This window comes from Sphaerulina musiva, assembly GCF_000320565.1.
Source record: "Sphaerulina musiva SO2202 unplaced genomic scaffold SEPMUscaffold_2, whole genome shotgun sequence".
Lineage (NCBI taxonomy): Eukaryota > Fungi > Ascomycota > Dothideomycetes > Mycosphaerellales > Mycosphaerellaceae > Sphaerulina > Sphaerulina musiva.
In genome coordinates this window covers 2,910,500-2,927,653 of record NW_016017384.1, presented here as the reverse complement: position 1 = coordinate 2,927,653, position 17,154 = coordinate 2,910,500, and the positions used below count along the sequence as shown (strand labels likewise).

The window sequence follows — 17,154 nt, the reverse complement described above, 5'->3', positions numbered from 1 at the left end:
GTAAAAGGGGAAGCATAGGCGGGGAACTGGTAGGACGTAGGAATGGCCGTAGGCGACAAAGAGAGTAGTATCAGAAGGTAAGGCACACTATAAGGTAACGACATCAATCGTAGTAGAGTGGAGTATATGTCTCTCTACGTCTCGATCATGTCCCTCCTGTCCCCCATTATGAAAAGAAGAAAAGCACCCCATATGGCCTATCGCCGGGAGTGGTACGGCCCGTCCGGGCCGCCCGGCTCTCGGCTCTGCCCCAACGCCATGAAAAACACGCCCAGCCGCTCAATACTACTACCTGACATTACTTGCTATTACGGTCATTCAGAGGCCAGTCCATCTTCATCGGCGGACTGCAAGCACCTTTGGCTGAAGTAGGAGCGCACTCGCTCGGCAGAATCTCCTTGGACTAGAGATTGACAAGTGTTAGCAGCTGGACTTTTGAACAAGACGACCACACCCTCAAGAAGAAGAAGAACAACAACTCACCTGTCCGGCTGCCCACGAAGCAGGCAATGCACCTTTTCGAGCATTATATGCCGAGATGAATGCCGCATACGACCAAGTCAAGTCCCTCGCCGACTGCGGCTTACCATTGTTCTTGTCAAACTGCTCCGTCAACGAGCCGTCGCTGGGAGTGAACTTGCGCGCAACCTCCATGAAGTTTTCGGCATAGCTACCGATCATTTCGATCATATTCTTAAAGTCTTGCGTGTAGGATTCGAATGTCCCAAGCTGTGCCGTGGAATTATGCACCTGCCAGAACGGGTAGGACACTTCGGTGATTACGATTTTTCCTTGGCGCTTCCACTGAGCGAGGGCGTCGTAGATTTGTTCCGCTGCGGCAAAATTGCTCAAATACCACGGATTTCCACCCATGTACTCGTCTTCGGGATACCGACCGACAGCGACCGCCTTGTGGGCCGGAACGTCCTTGTTCATGGGGAAGATCTCGCGGAAGGAGTCCGTGACGATCTTGTGGTTGGCCAACGCTTTTTCGGAGCACGGCTGGAAACTGGTATCGTCGCATGGTGCCTCGGGGTCGAAGACGTGGATACTCGCCAAGATGGAGGGCACGTCGATTCCAGACCGTCCACCGCCTGTGTTGGCAATCATGTACTTGCCGTTCCAGTATGACTGGAGGAAGCACAGTACTTGTGGTGCCTGCGACTCGCAGTTCGGGCATTTCTCTCCAATCGACGCGGCGAAACCATTGCCTTCCACCAGAGCGCGGTATTGGACCTACAGAGAAGAAGAAAGTATGAGTAAAGGGTATGTCGTCTCTTGGAGAAAAAGGCGGCGCAGCAGACATGAATTCACTTACCGCAGTTGCGAACATCGAAGAGCTTTCAATCGATTCCCAGAGGTCATACGTGCTCTTATTCCAGTTCTCCGAGACGTAGGCCAGATCATTCTGCACGATTGGCCAAATCTTCGTCTTCGCTGCGTGTTCTTGCTTGGTATCCAAGAGGTATCGACCATATGCGACTAGGGCGGTCACACGAAGAGCGGGTCCATCGCGTTGAGGACGAGGCCAGTCATCATTGGTCGCGGTCATGTTCACCTGGAATCTGGTCTCGCCGAGTCCGCCATCGCAGGTAGATCCGGAAGGGGTGGTGATGTTCTGAATCATTGCCTGCGCGTCAATATAGATGCGGATCTGCTCCTCGACCTTTGGAGTCTCATTGGCAAGGAAATCATCCACGAGCGCCTTGATCGCTATGGCCGAATCGCGAGTCCTAGAAAGAGGAAAAGAGATCAATGTCAGTGACCAGTATAATCGATGATCGATGATGACTTACCAGGTGTAGTAGTAGTTGGGGTTCACCTTCGATGGTGAGGCCACAAAAACTCCCGCCGCGGCCCCTTTAGCATTTTCGCGAGATTTGGGCCAGCCCGATTCACCGACGTTGTTGAAGATGCCGTCGATGGCAACGGGATGCTGGGCTTCCATCCATGTCGTCAAGTCCTCGCCACGTTTGTCGTGCGACGAAGGCGCTGCAATAGCAGCCGTCGCTGCCAGGAGAGACGAGACGAGAAGCGAAAACATTGTTGCGCGATGTGATGAATCCAATCCGTAACAAAGGGTATGAAGTAGGTTGGGTATGAAGGACGATGATGATGATGATGATGAGGCGGGATGATGCTGAAGCGGGATGATGCTGAAGCAGGATGATGCTGAAGCAGGATGATGCTGAAGCGGGATGATGCTGAAGCAGGATGATGATGCAGCAGGATCCTATCCGGGGACAGGAGACACTTATACTATACCTTCCTGCTGCCTCTAAGGTTTGTGACCATCCTCTACCAATCTCTGATATCGATGAGCAAAGCTCAAAACCCGTCACATCAGGCGACCGATCAGCGGGATGACCAACGGCACCAGCGAAAGTCCAAAGAAGAACCGAGGCTATAGCTGCTCCCAAGGTTCGTATCCGTCCTTCACCAATCTCTGATATCGATGAGCCAAGCGGGAATCGTCATGTGAGGCGAGAGATTATCCGAATTACTACAAGCAGCAGCGCAAGGCGAAAAAAGACCGGAAAGTATAGCTTGCTCCATCCTCTACCACTCTCTGACATCTCGATAGACAAAGCTCAAACCGTCACACATGAGGTGAAGAGGTCAGCGCAGCGTCTAACTCCAAGCACCGACCAAAAAGAGAACGGACGCAGTGGCTCTACCACTCCCTGATAATATCGACGAGCAAAGCTAGAATCCCCCAATCAGAAGCCGGATAATTCTAATATTATCACCACTAACTGAAAGACGGACGGCTCTCGCTACTCCCCCAAGGTTTGTATCCGTCCCTATACCCAATCTCTGATCTTGATGGACAACAGCAGATCTAGATGCGGTCTACATGAGACGATGCCGATGCTGATGCTGATGCCTTGCAAGCACTAGCGAAGGAAAGAATTCGTTCCTCACGTCTTCTTTCTCTTTCTTTCTTTTTCAACCAAATGAGAATCTGATGAAGTCTGGTAGTGCAAAACCACTGGTACCTAGGTAGGTAGATAGGTAAGGTAGGGTAGGTACTGTAGAAGGACGCTCCCGCTATATGTATTGCTTACCTCATCTTTACATGTCACGTCCGGGCAGGAAAGCTTACATTGGACTTTACTGCCTTGCTGCTACAGAAGCTTTTCACGCCGTCCCGTTGGGGGGAGTTCTGTGGAGTTTGGTACCTCCTAGAGCTTAATACCGAAAGACTTTTATTACCAAAAGGGCTTCATCACATCATCTCTTGGACTACCTAGTAGCATACCTGATTGACGAGTACCTTATCCTCCAAATTCGAATGGTCAGGTACATGTGCTTTCTAGCCGTATTGTCTCTCTCCCTCCTACTCTCCTTCCTCATCAATCCATACCTCATCCTTGCAGTCCGTACCTGTTACCCTAAAAGCAGACTCACGCAGTGTACTAGTGACTCATAGCAGTAGGTGATGACAAAGAGTAAAGCATGGTTGGATAAAGAGGTACATGTAATGTGGACATAGTTTCGATAAAGTAGTATGGAACCATGAACCATAAACCATAGAGTGCGAGCACGCCTGATCAGATCAAGCAAGCTATGAATCATCATCAGAAGAAGAAGAACATCATCTGATGAATAGGTACCTGAAGGATGAGGTGGCTAAATAGACGAATTCTCCGAAGTCGAACATGGTTAGAAGGCACAGTACAGTCAGTACCCACCTGTAAAAAAAAGCCCCCCAAAATTGCAAAGCATTTCTTCCATGTCTCCACTCTCACAATGTGCGGTACATGTAGGTACCTAGGTCAGAAGACAAGAGCAAACAGAGCCAAAGAAAAAAAAATATCAAATGACTTCCAATCCATCCATCCCTTCTACCCTTCCATTTTCCAACTCCAAGAAAAAAAAACGAGTACGAATTGAACGCTGCAGGACTCGAACCTGCGCTCTTTCGAACCGCCGAGGAAGAACTCTGGGAGAAGAGATTCATTAACCTTAAGACGGCGCTGATGGAAGAAATTATCGTTAGTGACTGCCGTATGCAAAGGTGGTATTCCCGGACATGGATTAATATTTACCCTTAACCGCTCGGCCAAACGTCCGTGAATATGTAATCGATGACTAAGATGATGGATTTTCCACATATGGTCCTTCGCTGTAGTGGGACCGCTATCAAAAAAACTGGCGATGTCCTGGAGTCCTGGACAGACTGTCCGTGGGTTGGGAAAATGGAATGCCCTATTTCGAATTCGTTGATGTATCTCATCCTCGACTGGTGTCCTTGTGATTGTCCTCGTGATCCTTATCCTTGTTCTTGTCGTCACTCCCCTCCTCCTTGTCCTGGTCCTCATGTTCATCGTCGTCAGGCGAGTGCGCTCGAAGGCTCAAAGCAGTATGATTTCGCGCAGGGCAGCTTCGGGCTCAAACAGCAATACTTGATGTTCTTGCAGCCAGCACAAAGGCTACTCGCGGGCGTATTGCAATGTCCACAGCTCGAACTCGTTTGCACAAGTGTGTGTGTGGGTGTGGGTGTGGGTGTATCACTTGCTGCTGCAGTCAGCCATGAGCGCCAGTCCAGCTACTTCCATGTCCTGTAGTCTGCTCCGAGGCGATCTCATCTCACGATTCCCGACGGATCCTAATCATGGGCAGCTCTCATAGCCAGCGAATGTACGGTGCAGTAGTACTGCCACGGCTCAATACTCAGCATGGCTGCAATAGCATTAGCTGAGCTTCGTGCCAGATGGCCGAATACGCGCCTCATATCCCCATCTGCACCATTATTATGACGGCCCGAGTATCTCTGCCAGCATGTCTGCGCGCAACCAATCTCATTTGATATCACTGAAATGACCCGAAACCGGAATTGCCCAGCTCATGTCGGCGAAGGTGAGCTCTCGCGAATGGACAGGCCCAGAAGAACAGTGGCAGTCAGACGTGGGACGTTCATGTCTCGGAGCGTTCGCAATGTCTCGGCATGGCAGTCGAAAAATATGAGGGTCGGAAGGTGGAGAAAGAAGGCGGTGAATGGCTTCGAAAAGTGGCGGATGTGTTCGGCGTGAAAGGATGGAGAAAGACGAGAAATGGAACCTATATGGTACCTTACTGCACGTCTTTGTGCGTCCCGTCAGTCAGTCAGTTGGTTCGTGTCATCAGCAAACTCCACAACGCCCCACGAGTCCACTGCACAGTATCAAAGCAATTTTCTGTTCCCATTTGTTTTTTGTCTGTTTACATGTACCTACTTTTGCCTAGTTAATCTCCTGCGCATAACGAATGTCTGTCGTACTGTGAATCAAAGTCTGCTGGAAACATTCCAAGTCAATGGCATGTTCGCAATCGAGTGGGAGCGGTTCAGAAAGCACAGGAAGCATACATGACATGCCCTGTCGTCTGATGCCGCTCTCGCACGCAGTGGGTAAGCACGCCAAGTGTCTCGCGCCTTCTCCTCTCGTTCCAATAATTAAACCGGCCAGCCGTGAATGGCGGCCCGTTCGGAGTCTCGTGTCGCCCAATGTGATTGCACTTCTTCGCAGAATCAATCGCGTCGGTGTCCACAAGTCTGTTCCTCTTTTGCGAGGAGGAGGGTGGAGATAGAGAGAGAAGTCGTCGAAGTTGTTGCAGTATATGAGTGCTCGGAGGTGAAGTGCGGGCGGGGCAGCATGGTGCCTAGATCTATCCTCTACTGGATGCTAATGGTGGTGAGGTCTGTCAGAAGCGGATTGCTTCTCTGCTTGACTTACGATCAGCCACCGGGACCGAACTGCTGGCGCGGATGGCCGAAGCCAGGCTGCACGCCTGTGCTCCACGGGCTGTTTCCAGCACCGAACAGAAGAATGCTCGACATGTTGTTCTGGTCCAGACTGGACGTCATCTCGGGACCATCAGACAGGACGCGGGGCGCCCATGGATCAACCGGATGGCTGGAAGCCCACGGGTCGACCGTGCCGAGGGAATTCTTGCTGCGAGCACTACTCGCAGAGTTGACGCGAGCGTGGCCACCTGGGATGCCATTGACTGGGGAGGCCATGCTGCCCGTTGGCAGGTCTGCCGGGAACGACGAAGTTCCAGAGAGTCCATCCGAGAATTTGGAGGCCGTGTGAAGGCGTTCCGAATGAAGACGCTCAGCTTGTCCAGTCAAGTTCGCGGCTGGGCTGTTATCTGGGCGTCTCCAAGCTCCCGCGGATGTGGAGGCCACCTTGGGACGTGCATTGTAGTGATTATTCCAGGGCGTTCCGATCTTTGGGGAAGATTTGACCGAGATATCGTACGCCATATCCTGCCCATGCATCGGCAGCTCGCCATTGGTGACAATGGCTGGTGCAGTTGCGAGCAGCTGCGGCGGCGTCACTGGGTTGTTATCATCGTTGACCGGAGCAATTTCATCGTCGTCCTCGACCAGATTGTGGACCATGCGTGCAGCCTGAGCGAACTGGGCCTGGATCTTAGCCATAGTCGGCTCGCTCGGAACTGGCCGCTGGACGGCTTTCTCAGCGCGTCCTTTCGCAGCTGCAGTAGCATAGCTAACACGCTCGGGCTGGACGGTCTTTTTCGGTGGCGGCTCTGGTTGGTATCCAGGCTCTGGCGAAGTCAGGGCTTCAATGTTGTCTGGGCTTCCATAATACACCCTGGTCCCTGGGTGTTGAATGTGCACTGGAGTGATGTCTATCTCAGCGATGTTCAGTCCGCCAGCCATGAAATCGTACATGCGATAAAGCATCTCTTCATTGACCGACAAACGCACAACACCCGGATCATAGTAGCGCGGCTTTTGATTGCCTGTGGCTTGACTAAACCAGGTCTTGCGGGTTTGAGGCATTGTGTCGGACAGGAGCGGCAAGAAACCAAGGGTCTCCACGTCTTCCTCAAGCAGGTACTCGACCACGTTCATATCCTCGAACTCCCAAATTGGGAATGCCTGGCATATGAGGTCGATGGCTCTGCCGTAGATCGGCCAGAATTGGCCAACAGATTCAGCGACGAACTCATAGTTTGCCACGCCGTGAAGCATTTCAACCATCGTGAAGAGCCAGTTGTTATAAACACGCAGTTGGGGCAACAGCCGACAGCATATTTCGGTCAATTTGAAAATCAGGGGATGATCATGCGTCACCATGCCACGGAGCAGGTTCCGGAGGTCGTTGCAAAAGAGGTTGAGAAGAGTCGTGAAGGTTTTCAAGTTCAGGCGAAGATAGAACAGGAAGCTCAGCCGAAGCTCCTCGGTCTTGAACACTGGGATAAGTGGATCAGCGCGAGAGGTCAAATGCAGAGTTGGATCGCACTTACACTGAAAGCGTTCGCCAGCGATGTGCTGAGCTGAAATATTGACCGATACCATGCGATAAAAAGCCCCGTTCAATGGTCGCTGTTTGAGCACATTGGAGAGCTGAGCAAGCACCTCGCGTTCGAGCTGCTCGTGTTCACGGAAGGGCCTGCCTTGGTAGCACATGCTCTGAAGTCGCACGAACCAACCGACAAGTGAAAGCTTGGCTGCGTCCGGGTCGTTCGGTGCACGCTTCACAATGAGTTCACCTTTATCGTATGCGGCAATGGCCTGGTCGATCTCCAAACGAAGATTCTTTTCGGCTAAGGGATGAGGCTCGGCCACCGTCATGGAGCGATACAAATGGTAGATCGCGCGTAGGTGATTGCGCTGCTCAAGGCAAATCACGGCCTGTTGATGGTGGCCCACTCCAGCAAACGGCTTGATGGTGGTCGCCAGGCCGTAGTAGCCAAAGGCCCGACCAAAGTCAGGATGTCTGTCCAGCTTCTCACTAGCGCGATACCGAGACAGATCCCCAAGACTGATCAGAGCGCGATGACAGGAGCTGAGAATCGTGTCGCGCCGGGATGGTGTGATGTCTCTGGGTGCGTGGAGACCAGCACCGTCCCCAGTCGGGAGGTGCGCAATGAGCTGGAGCTCGTGGATTCCGCCAGCCGCATCGCTTAGCATGGCGATGTAAGAGCGGTAAAATTTCTCGCTCTGCTTGAGCCAGGTCAGGTAGGCCTTGACTATGAATTTGGTCTGGATATGCTCCTGCGGTTCATTCTTTCTAAAATCCCTGAGCACTTTGTGGAAGCGCTTCCTGCCCAGCGAATGGGCACACCACAAGCGCAACTCGTGCTCTTCGGCATGCTCGAAGTCGAGGGGCACGATGCCGGCGACATAGGCGGTATAGGCTGCGAAGGCATTCCTGACTTCGTCAAAATGCTGTGCGTGGAAGTTGTTCAGCATGTACTGGACAGTATGCTCAGCGGCGAGCTCGTCCGCAAGCAGTTGGCGGAGCGGGCGTTCCATGTCCATTCTTGCGTGTTGCTCATAGCAACCACGAGGAAAAGGCAACGACGGTTCCGTCACTGGGGTTGAGGAGGCTAAGTGGATTGGTCAAAAGGCGTGAACGTGGCCGGACGGGCGCAGTCCATGAATGTGGGCGTTGTTGTCGGTGGTGGTGAAGTGAGCAATGGTGGATGGTGAGGAACGGCCGTCGGCGACGACGCGGGTATCGCTATTGAATCGTAGTCGAGGAGCGTCGAGTGCGAGGCGGTCGTAGCGCGGTCGGGGGTTGTGTGTTGGTGCAGCCAGTCGAAAAGGTGGTCGTTGACGAGGTTGGTGGTGAGGTAAGAGTAGTGGTGGACCGTGGATCAACTAGTGAGTTAACGGAGGCTGGCAGCCGCTGGCTCGAGCGACCAAGGCGGCCCGAAGGAACAGGAAAGCAAAAGATCCACCCCCTTGAGGCAGACTAGTCTCGCGCTGCACCGCCAAATGGTGAGTGAGGTTGTTGTTGCGGACTACAACCCTCGTTAGGTTGGTTGGTGTTGTTGTTGTGTTGGTGTCGCTCCTCACAGCAAGAGCACGAAGAGGAACGCGCTGGAAGCTCCGCAAGGCTCACACGATCTGCTGAGGCTCACTTCTTGCACTTCAAGGCAGACTTTGGGGTGTTCTTCACACTTACTAGTAGTAGCTGCTGCCTGCTCACTTTGTCAACATCATGGCCAAGCGAGTCCGCGAACCATCTCTGTCTATACACGGCTCTACCCCTGAGGACGCGCCCAGTGCTACTGTCGAGGAGGCGGGTCATACGCCCAAGTATGTCGAGCTGGAGGAGGCGGCGCTCACACGAACAGAGTCAGTCTTCCGATGCCTATTGCCACCGCACAAGGCGATGAGCTTTCCAACGTATTCGGATTACGAATCTCACTACAACGCTTCACACACCAATCGTTGCAAGCAATGCCGTAGGAACTTCCCAACATCGCACTTCCTGCAGCTACACTTGAGCGAGAACCACGACCCCATCATCGCCGTCAAGCGCGAGAGGGGTGACAAAACCTTTGCCTGCTTCTTGGAAGACTGCGACAAGGTCTGCATCGACTGGAAAAAGCGAAGAAGTCATTTGGTCGATAAACATCATTATCCGAAGAACTACGATTTTCTAGTCGTCAACAATGGGATTGACGGGAAGTGGACTATGCTCAGGCGTGGCATCGACTCAGATGGCCATCGAAAAAGCAGCCGCGCACGGAGGGCGAGCTCCGCCACGCAGGCCACTCAGATGACAGACGATACAAGCGCTAGCCAAGAGACTGAGGAGACTGTTCCAGACGAGCTGCCAATGAAACAGCGCTCCATGGATGTAGCGAAAGCACGAGATGAAGATCCCGCCCTCGAAGCTGTGATGAAGTCAATGTCATCGTTGCAGTTCGTACCACGAAGCGTCACCTTTGGCAAGCGGAAAGGCAAGTCTGGCTTTGCTAAGAGCTGATTTTTACATGCCTCAGCCTATGCGAAGTGGAAGATTCGGCATTGGTGAAGGTAACAATGGCAGAGTTGGACTTGAGGCAGGGCCTCGGCGAAGCATTCGAACGACTCGACCAAGCAGGGAGATTGAACAGAAAGTCGTCTCCAATAACCAGACAAGACCATCAACCTTACCCGACCAGTCCCATTGGCGCTACTATGACGCTATCTGTGGTCGAAGCAATACACTTTCCGCCTCTCCCCGAGAGACGTCCATCGAAGACTTGGCGCGAATACTTGCGCGATTGCGCGATTGCAGGATGTGCTGCACTTGGCGAACATCTACTTGTCACACTCAAGCAGACTCCTGGCTATGGTTTACAGGATGAGGAAGGTCTTGCGAGCACGTACAGCTGAGCATGTGATATTGCGCTCGCTACATAGCACTTGCGTAAATCCTGCATTCACAAGCCTCTCCGAGCCGGGTGGAGATGATGAGGGCATGGACTGGGAAGTGCGGCAAAGGCATCGGCCTCTGGTTTCGAGATGCGTTGCAGAAGAGGTATACGTGACAACGTGGGTACCTTCGACAGACGGCTTCGCATTGTTCGCAGCCTGCATTTCATTTACATACGTCCGGTAGTCAAGAAGCCGGCCGCTCCTACGACACCTATGGAGAATTCCTCGGCTCCAGGGTGGCTTCCAATACAAGCACATCCACATCTGCCCTTCGCATTCGCGACCACCATGCTCGACTACCTACTACGGGTTTCATCCAAAAGCACATCGGCGCACGTTGCAAATCTCGCTCTTTCAGTTCGAAGACATGCGGCAAGACCGCCATCCATGACAAGCTTCACTTTACTTGTCCAACTAGCGAGCGACTACAACATCCCAAGCCACTCAGAATGATCACAACTGTAGCGAGATGGAAACGACGCTAGCTCATGCAGATGCCTCGCGAATAATCTTGAGCATCGCATCACCCTTCGGCGCCGTCGTGACATTCTCATAACCGTGCTTCGTGACTAAGATATCGTCTTCGATGCGCACACCCCCGACTTGCATATATCTCTCGAGTACCTTCAGATCAATATGTTTCAGATGCTTTGGATCATTAAGAAAGAAATTGTCGAGTAAGAACTTGTTGAAGTAGATCCCCGGTTCCACCGTAATGACCATTCCCGGTTCCAGCAATGGGGCATCTACAGCATGCAGCAAAGGACTGAGCGCTCCTTCTTCACTCATGGCTAATATAGTTTCCAGTGCTGCTTCATCAAATTGGGGTGCCCATTCTGGCTTCCAGGACGTGAATGCCGTTTTGAGACTTTCCAGCTTCTGGGCACGTACCATGCTCGCGTCTGCGAGTGGCGGAGGTGAATCGGGCGAAACATCATGTACTTCCAGCCCGACATGATGGCCCAATCCGTGCGGCAGAAATGCCTGCGACGTCCCCGCTGCGTAGATGGTGGCCACTGAACCACCCACGAGGATGCCGAGCTCCAAGAGTCCTTCAATCACCAGCTCATGGGCATACCAGAACGTCTTCACGAACTGGTTGCCAGGAAGCACTTGCTTGATGCAGGCCTCCTGTATCTTCTCCACGAGCTTGTAGATGTTCTCCGCTTCCTTTGAGGGCCAGTAGCCGAGATGCTTGGCATTTAGAGGAAGAGTGCGAGTCACATCTGCAGCATATCTGCCGGCCTCGCAGCCAGCATCCACAACGATAGTCTGTCCATTGCCGAATGCTGCTGAGTTCCGGGAGTAGTGCAATTCGGCTGCGTTGGGCCCAGCGCCAACTATAGGGTCGTAGGCTTGCGTCTTCGCATTCTTTGCAATACACACTTGCGTGTAGGCCGCTTCTACTTCCGCCTCGGTCTTGAAGGTATGTATACCTTTCATGATACTGATATGGGCCTCCGCTGTGATGTCGTTGGCGCGTCGGATCAAGGCGATCTCATGCTCATCCTTGATCACTCTACACGCGTCGATGGCATGCCGCAATGGCTTCGTGTCAACGGGTTTGGTGCCGTGGACATTGACACATGTTCTCAATGCGAGCTCGTCGATCGAGCTACCGGGCTTACTCTTGATATAGTGGGCTGCATCTATATCATACTTCTCCAGCGCTTCCTCCACAGTGCTGCCTCGACCATACCAGAGGACGCGTGCCTTGTCGATGGTAGGTAACCATAATGTCAAAAGATCTTCACCAATATCATAGGTGACGAACGTATCAGCCTCGTTGCATCCTGTCAGGTAGTAGAAATAGCGATCTTGACGAAAAGGTGCTGGCATATCCGAGTTGGGCCAATTTCTTGCGTTCGTGGCCGCCAGGAGGATGACGCCTTCGCAGACATTGAGCTTCTCTGCAACCCTTCTCGCATGTGATTTTGCCGGATACTTGTCCACTCCTCCGTTGAAATCCATCTGAACACGGAATGCTGCCATTGTTGTTTGCGGTCAAAACTGACAAAGTTCTGGCGTGAGAAGTGAATGTAGATGGGGAGTTGGAATCACAACCTTTAAGAGCATCCACTCCCGGCTAAATGCAGGGTATCGCGCGCTGGATACATATCTAGACTCTGCTAGGATGAGGCGGCACTTCCAAGTTACATGTGAAGTACACCGAGCCCTGTGCACGTGATCCCATCTCGGTCGCTAGGCAGCTGCCGTCTGTGGGAACGTCCCGTCGGCCCGGAATACAGGCATTAGCAGGCCGCAGCTGGTTTCGACGAGTTTGGCTTCCTTCTGTGGGACGTCGACGAATGTACAGGCGTCAACAGCGGCAAGCGACTGCGCGCTCATCTCTTCTGCAGCATACAGGTACCTACCGTCGACATGTCTGCGCTTCGCACCAGCGCACTTACTGCCTCCCATGCCTTCAGCTACTCCTGCCCTCCCGCGAAAAAGACAGCGAGAGCATGCCAGCGCGCAGGTCGCGAACGAGAATGATCAATGTTCTACCGCGAAATGGGGCAAGACCAACACGCCACGCGACTATCCTCCACACTTCAGGGACACGCTGTCTAAAGTGCGTTTGACGCAGCGAGCGTTCAAAGAGTTGGATTACAGGTGTTCGCCAGGCGTAATTGCACCGATTGGTATCGAGCAACGAAGACGATAGAGATTGCTGATATCGGATCATCGTCGCCTACATCAGCTGGCGAGCGGTAGTGGCCCCGACTTGAGCGCACGTAGAGTCTGCGTCTACGATAATCCCATGTCGAGTATGTGCTGGCCGGGATTGGTACTCTGACAACGAAGTAGAGGTCTACATTATGAGTCAATCCATCCTCTATAGTCCGGAAAGAGGACGGAGTATATCGCCTCGGCCAATTGTCCAAACCTTTGGGTACCCCCGAACTTTCAAGAGGGCAAAAGCGCGTCGAGGATGCCATATGTGACCAAGATCCAAGCTATGTCTTATGGAGCTATAGGAGCTCGCGGTATCTTCAGCTTCAGAACTGTCGCAAGCCTTCATTGGCGTACAATGGAAATCCATATATAATAGCGGCTATCAATTGTAGCGGCCAGCTGGAAGTATATGCTACACAGCTAAGGGAGTGTTTGACAGGCTAGACGGAATCTTATACGACCCAGTTGGGGCTTATGCAATGACCAGCACCTTGGAAAGGTTCCGTAGCGGAGCTACAGTATATCGAAATACCCAGGCCTGGATTCAGCATCGGCGAGATAGTTTTATTGCTAATGCGAATGATGCTGCACTGCCTGTTAAGAATATCTGCTAAACATACCTCAGTTAGCCAAACTCAAAGCAACGCCTAGGCTTGATATATTGCAACTAGAGGGTCTTTCAGCCAGGAGTCGGAAACATCTGCAGTCGAGCTCGCGCTTGACTACGGGACAATTGCGAAACGACGAAGACCAGCACTGTTATAGCAAGTCGGGGGCCGCAGTCTCGTCTTGATCTTGGTAGTTCAGATTGGCTTTGCTCTACACTCACAAATGATAGATCCTCTTTAAGCATCTCCTCCTGTCAGCAAGCTGTTGTCGAGACCTGTGGTACAAGCCAACTACCAGGATCAATCCACATCGCGCCTGTGCACTGGATTATCTCACAGTCAATGTGTCGATTCCTTGTCAACTACGCTTTGTGAGGTGGTCTTTTCTAGCACAATAACGAAGATTCCGAGGGTATGGACGATTTGATACTTCTCCTACCATAGGGATGCTTATACAGAGCTGTTAGGTAGTTATCTAGTAGGAGGTGGAGGTAGTAACGTGGCGTGGGTAGGGTGTATCTAGATACTTTACTCAGGAGGGCATCTCCTTTAGGTTAAGCGGGTTTCTCCACTCAGAAAGCCGTCTGGCCGTACGAACTCCCGTCTTCGTCCTCGCACACCTTCACCTTCACCTTCACATTGGGCGGGAGTGCAGGTGATCCTCTCCTCTCTCTCTTTCTCATCCTCCTCCATCATGCAAAAGAGCAGTCGCGCAGCCCAATTGGGACCGCGCGGGCATGGAAAATATGTTTACGCCTACTTTAACATCCGCACCAACCAAGTCCTATACTCGTTGGAACGAACCCTACGAGTATGTCTCTCGATTCCATCACTTCAATGTCTCGCTCTATCATGCTGACTGTACGACTCACAGCCATCGCACTTGTCCCAACTGCCCGATGCAGGCGCCAATAATAACCCTCCCAAGCTGCGCAAGGACATCTGGCGACCGCTCTTCACCGTCTCCGTCCCCGACCAACGACAAGGTCTTCAGCTGTTCGAGCTGCTGCGCGAATACCGTATGCTCCACGAAACGAATTGGGAACTTACCGAGGAGATCAAACGTCCATATACCGAAAAGCAGATAGAGAAGCTAAAGGAGAAGCTGCAAAATCGAGGCGGATGCAAAAAGGAAACCGTCTTCGACGTCATCAAGCGGGAAAAGAAGAAGATGCGCGCCAAAATGGTCATGGACCAGAAGGCAAATAGCGTAGCCGACTTGGCTACTATCTTATTGCGGCAGGAGCGGCAAGGGATGCTTTTGGCGCAACAGCAGCGCAATGCGACGCGAACGCGGAAAAGGCAGATGATAGATGAGATCTGCAGTCTGGCCGTGACCGACGAGCGTGGCATGGCAAAGTTGGAAGCCAAGATTGCGGAATGGGATGCACAGGTCCGAGAGCATCTCGAAAGAAGTCTGGATAAGACCAACCCAATGAAGCAACGAATGGATGAAGATAAAAAGAGGCGGAAAGCAAAAGTAGTTCGGGACCACATGGTGCTAAAGAGAAAGAAGATCCTCTTTGCCAAGAAAGCTGTGAAGGCTGCAGAGCAACGAGCTCCCGAAGAGATGCGCGCACAGGCAACCACTACTCCCACGGAACCAGTCGACTGGAAACAATACATCGAACCCTACCCCACCGAGCTCGATCCTATCCGCGCAGTGCAAGAAGGTATTACAATGAACCTGAAGAAGAAGGGTAACTTCATCACCGGAGCAGAGCTCAAGGACATCAAACTGTTGAGGGCTCCTGTCTTCACCATGGATGGCATATCTGTCAAATGGTCCAATGCCCTCGATGCAGAGTATGCAGAAGAGTGGCCCGGGAAAGTGCAACACGACTTTATGGGACTAGTGAGAAATACTGCCCCGAGGCCTGATCAGGAGAGAGCAGATACTGTGACAGACTTGAAGATTGGCATGTGGAAAAGTCGGAGTGCCAATTGGGATGCTGCACTGCAGCGATCTGTAGCAGAGCAAGAACAAGGAGTGGAGGAAGATGGCCAAGTCGCGGAAAATTCATCACAAGAGCAAGATCGAAAGGCTGTACTTTCGGATATCAAGGAGCAGATCCTAAGGGACGTGAAATTGAAGGCCGGGAGACCGGTGTGGATTTGGCGGAGGGAGGAGAAGAGAATGCAGAAGCAGGAGCGGAGGAACCGTTCTGTGGCCACTTCTGCTTCGCCTACGGGAGGGCAAATGCAAGTCGATATGGCTGCTGAGCCGACGAGTGCAGAGAATGCGCCGACTTTGTAGACGAGGATCTTCGGTTCATTCGGAAGTGCAGAGCTCGTGTACATATATATGTCCACTATACCTGGAGTTGTCTATACCATACCTGGACTACTTGTATCAAATGAGGTACAAAGTTACACGTCGCCATCTCCGGCCTGGCGTCTCTTCCCACTTTATATGACAACGACACACCTTATCTTTCCCATGCCACTGCGAGATGGCGAGATTGAAAAGCCAGAGACGGCAAGACATCGCTGGCGCCGAGAAGTCGCATGGACTGCGATTGAACAGCTGGCCGTCCCAGCCTGTATAGTTCTCATGATTGGCTGGAAGCGCAATCCCAATCATCCGGACTTGGAAGCAGATGGTCTTGAATGTACTTTGCGGTCTCTCGTGGAGCATCATGCAAGCCACATGCAGGTTATATGGGTTACGGATGGCTATGAAGCGCTCCGTGATTAGCCACGGCTGACGCTCGCATCGGAGCTGATATTGCGTGCACTACCTGACTGACATTCTTCGAGCGAATGGGAACATTCACTCGGGTTGCAGCTCCCTATACACCACCTCATCGCCAAGGACAATCGAGTGCATGGCTCGTACAGGCGTCATGGAGTATCGAAGAAATCGATCGCATGTCCCCAACCGAAGCCAACTGCTGCTCCTCATCGCCTTCATCATCCAAGGATACGTAGCCTACCGTTATGGAGTGCGCTCTGCGAAGAATGATAATCACAAAATCCTCCCACCCACACCCGTCCCTCAGAAGCCTCTGAGCAATGCTGCTGCCCTTGCCGACACTCCAACAATATGGAGCCCTACGACCACCATATCAGCAGCCTCCTCCTCATCAAAATTCATCCTCGGCTCCATGAACGACAAACCAAACTCCTACGACCTCCTCGTCATCTCCAACAAACTCCGCTACGCCGCCACACATAATTATGACATTGTCTGGGACTTTGACAAAAGTAGCAGCAGCAACAGCAACAGTGAACCCTCCTACAGCAAAGACTGGGACCGCCTCACCACCATGGCCAAAATCATCCAAAACAAACTCGCCGGTCAGAATTCTTACGAATGGATCTGGTGGACCGATTATGATTTGATCGTGACGAATTTTTCTATTACGTTGGATAGTGTGGTGCGAGAAGCTTTGGAGCAGCAGCAGCACGTGGATGAAGATGTGACCAGAAGGGAGGAGATTGATCTGATTATGACGCCGGATTGCTTTCCTGTGAATAGTGGGAGCTTGTTGGTACGCACGAGCGCGTGGTCGTTGGAGTGGATTGGGGAGATGTGGAGGCAGAGGCTGGTGGCGAGTGAGGAGGATGGGAGGTGGAGGAGTTTGCAGGATTGTTTGGGGGTTAGTATTTTCTTTTCTTTTTCTTTTTCTTTTTTTCTTTTCTTTCTTTTTTTTTTTTTTTTTTTTTTTTTTTTTTTTTTTTTTTTTTTTTCCG

General features: G+C 52.1%; 6 protein-coding genes across 6 annotated transcripts in view; 3 read left to right on the top strand and 3 right to left on the bottom strand.

Annotated features, from left to right (window-relative positions):
- Nucleotides 1–298: 298 nt before the first annotated feature.
- On the bottom strand, nt 299–1,948 carry SEPMUDRAFT_139566 (glycoside hydrolase family 15 protein; the record flags this gene model as incomplete). The annotated part of the gene is made up of 4 exons (XM_016902906.1): nt 299–403; nt 484–1,236; nt 1,319–1,733; nt 1,797–1,948. 4 exons carry the CDS (start codon nt 1,946–1,948, stop codon nt 299–301), a joined length of 1,425 nt encoding a protein of 474 aa, XP_016764040.1.
- A 3,172-nt stretch (nt 1,949–5,120) lies between these two features.
- SEPMUDRAFT_131504 (uncharacterized protein) lies at nt 5,121–8,511 on the bottom strand. Its single transcript, XM_016902430.1, has 2 exons — nt 7,261–8,511; nt 5,121–7,206 (listed from the first exon to the last, which is right to left on the bottom strand). Exons 1-2 carry the CDS (start codon nt 8,276–8,278, stop codon nt 5,720–5,722), a joined length of 2,505 nt encoding a protein of 834 aa, XP_016764039.1. The 5' UTR covers nt 8,279–8,511; the 3' UTR covers nt 5,121–5,719.
- Nucleotides 8,512–8,963: 452 nt separating this feature from the next.
- On the top strand, nt 8,964–11,543 carry SEPMUDRAFT_61266 (uncharacterized protein; the record flags this gene model as incomplete). The annotated part of the gene is made up of 1 exon (XM_016909556.1): nt 8,964–11,543. One exon carries the CDS (start codon nt 8,964–8,966, stop codon nt 9,735–9,737), a length of 774 nt encoding a protein of 257 aa, XP_016764038.1. The 3' UTR covers nt 9,738–11,543.
- Nucleotides 10,658–12,142, bottom strand: SEPMUDRAFT_39022 (Peptidase_M24-domain-containing protein; the record flags this gene model as incomplete). The annotated part of the gene is made up of 2 exons (XM_016908728.1): nt 10,658–10,950; nt 11,059–12,142. 2 exons carry the CDS (start codon nt 12,140–12,142, stop codon nt 10,658–10,660), a joined length of 1,377 nt encoding a protein of 458 aa, XP_016764037.1.
- A 1,945-nt stretch (nt 12,143–14,087) lies between these two features.
- On the top strand, nt 14,088–16,108 carry SEPMUDRAFT_161989 (uncharacterized protein). The gene is made up of 2 exons (XM_016907971.1): nt 14,088–14,269; nt 14,333–16,108. Exons 1-2 carry the CDS (start codon nt 14,153–14,155, stop codon nt 15,713–15,715), a joined length of 1,500 nt encoding a protein of 499 aa, XP_016764036.1. The 5' UTR covers nt 14,088–14,152; the 3' UTR covers nt 15,716–16,108.
- Nucleotides 16,109–16,110: 2 nt separating this feature from the next.
- SEPMUDRAFT_81142 (glycosyltransferase family 34 protein) overlaps nt 16,111–17,154 on the top strand; it is a gene marked incomplete at its 3' end in the record, with an annotated part of 2,443 nt that continues 1,399 nt past the window's right edge. The window contains exon 1 of the mRNA XM_016910264.1: nt 16,111–17,060. Coding sequence (XP_016764035.1) covers nt 16,287–17,060 — 774 coding nt within the window. The remainder of the gene's footprint in view (nt 17,061–17,154) is intronic.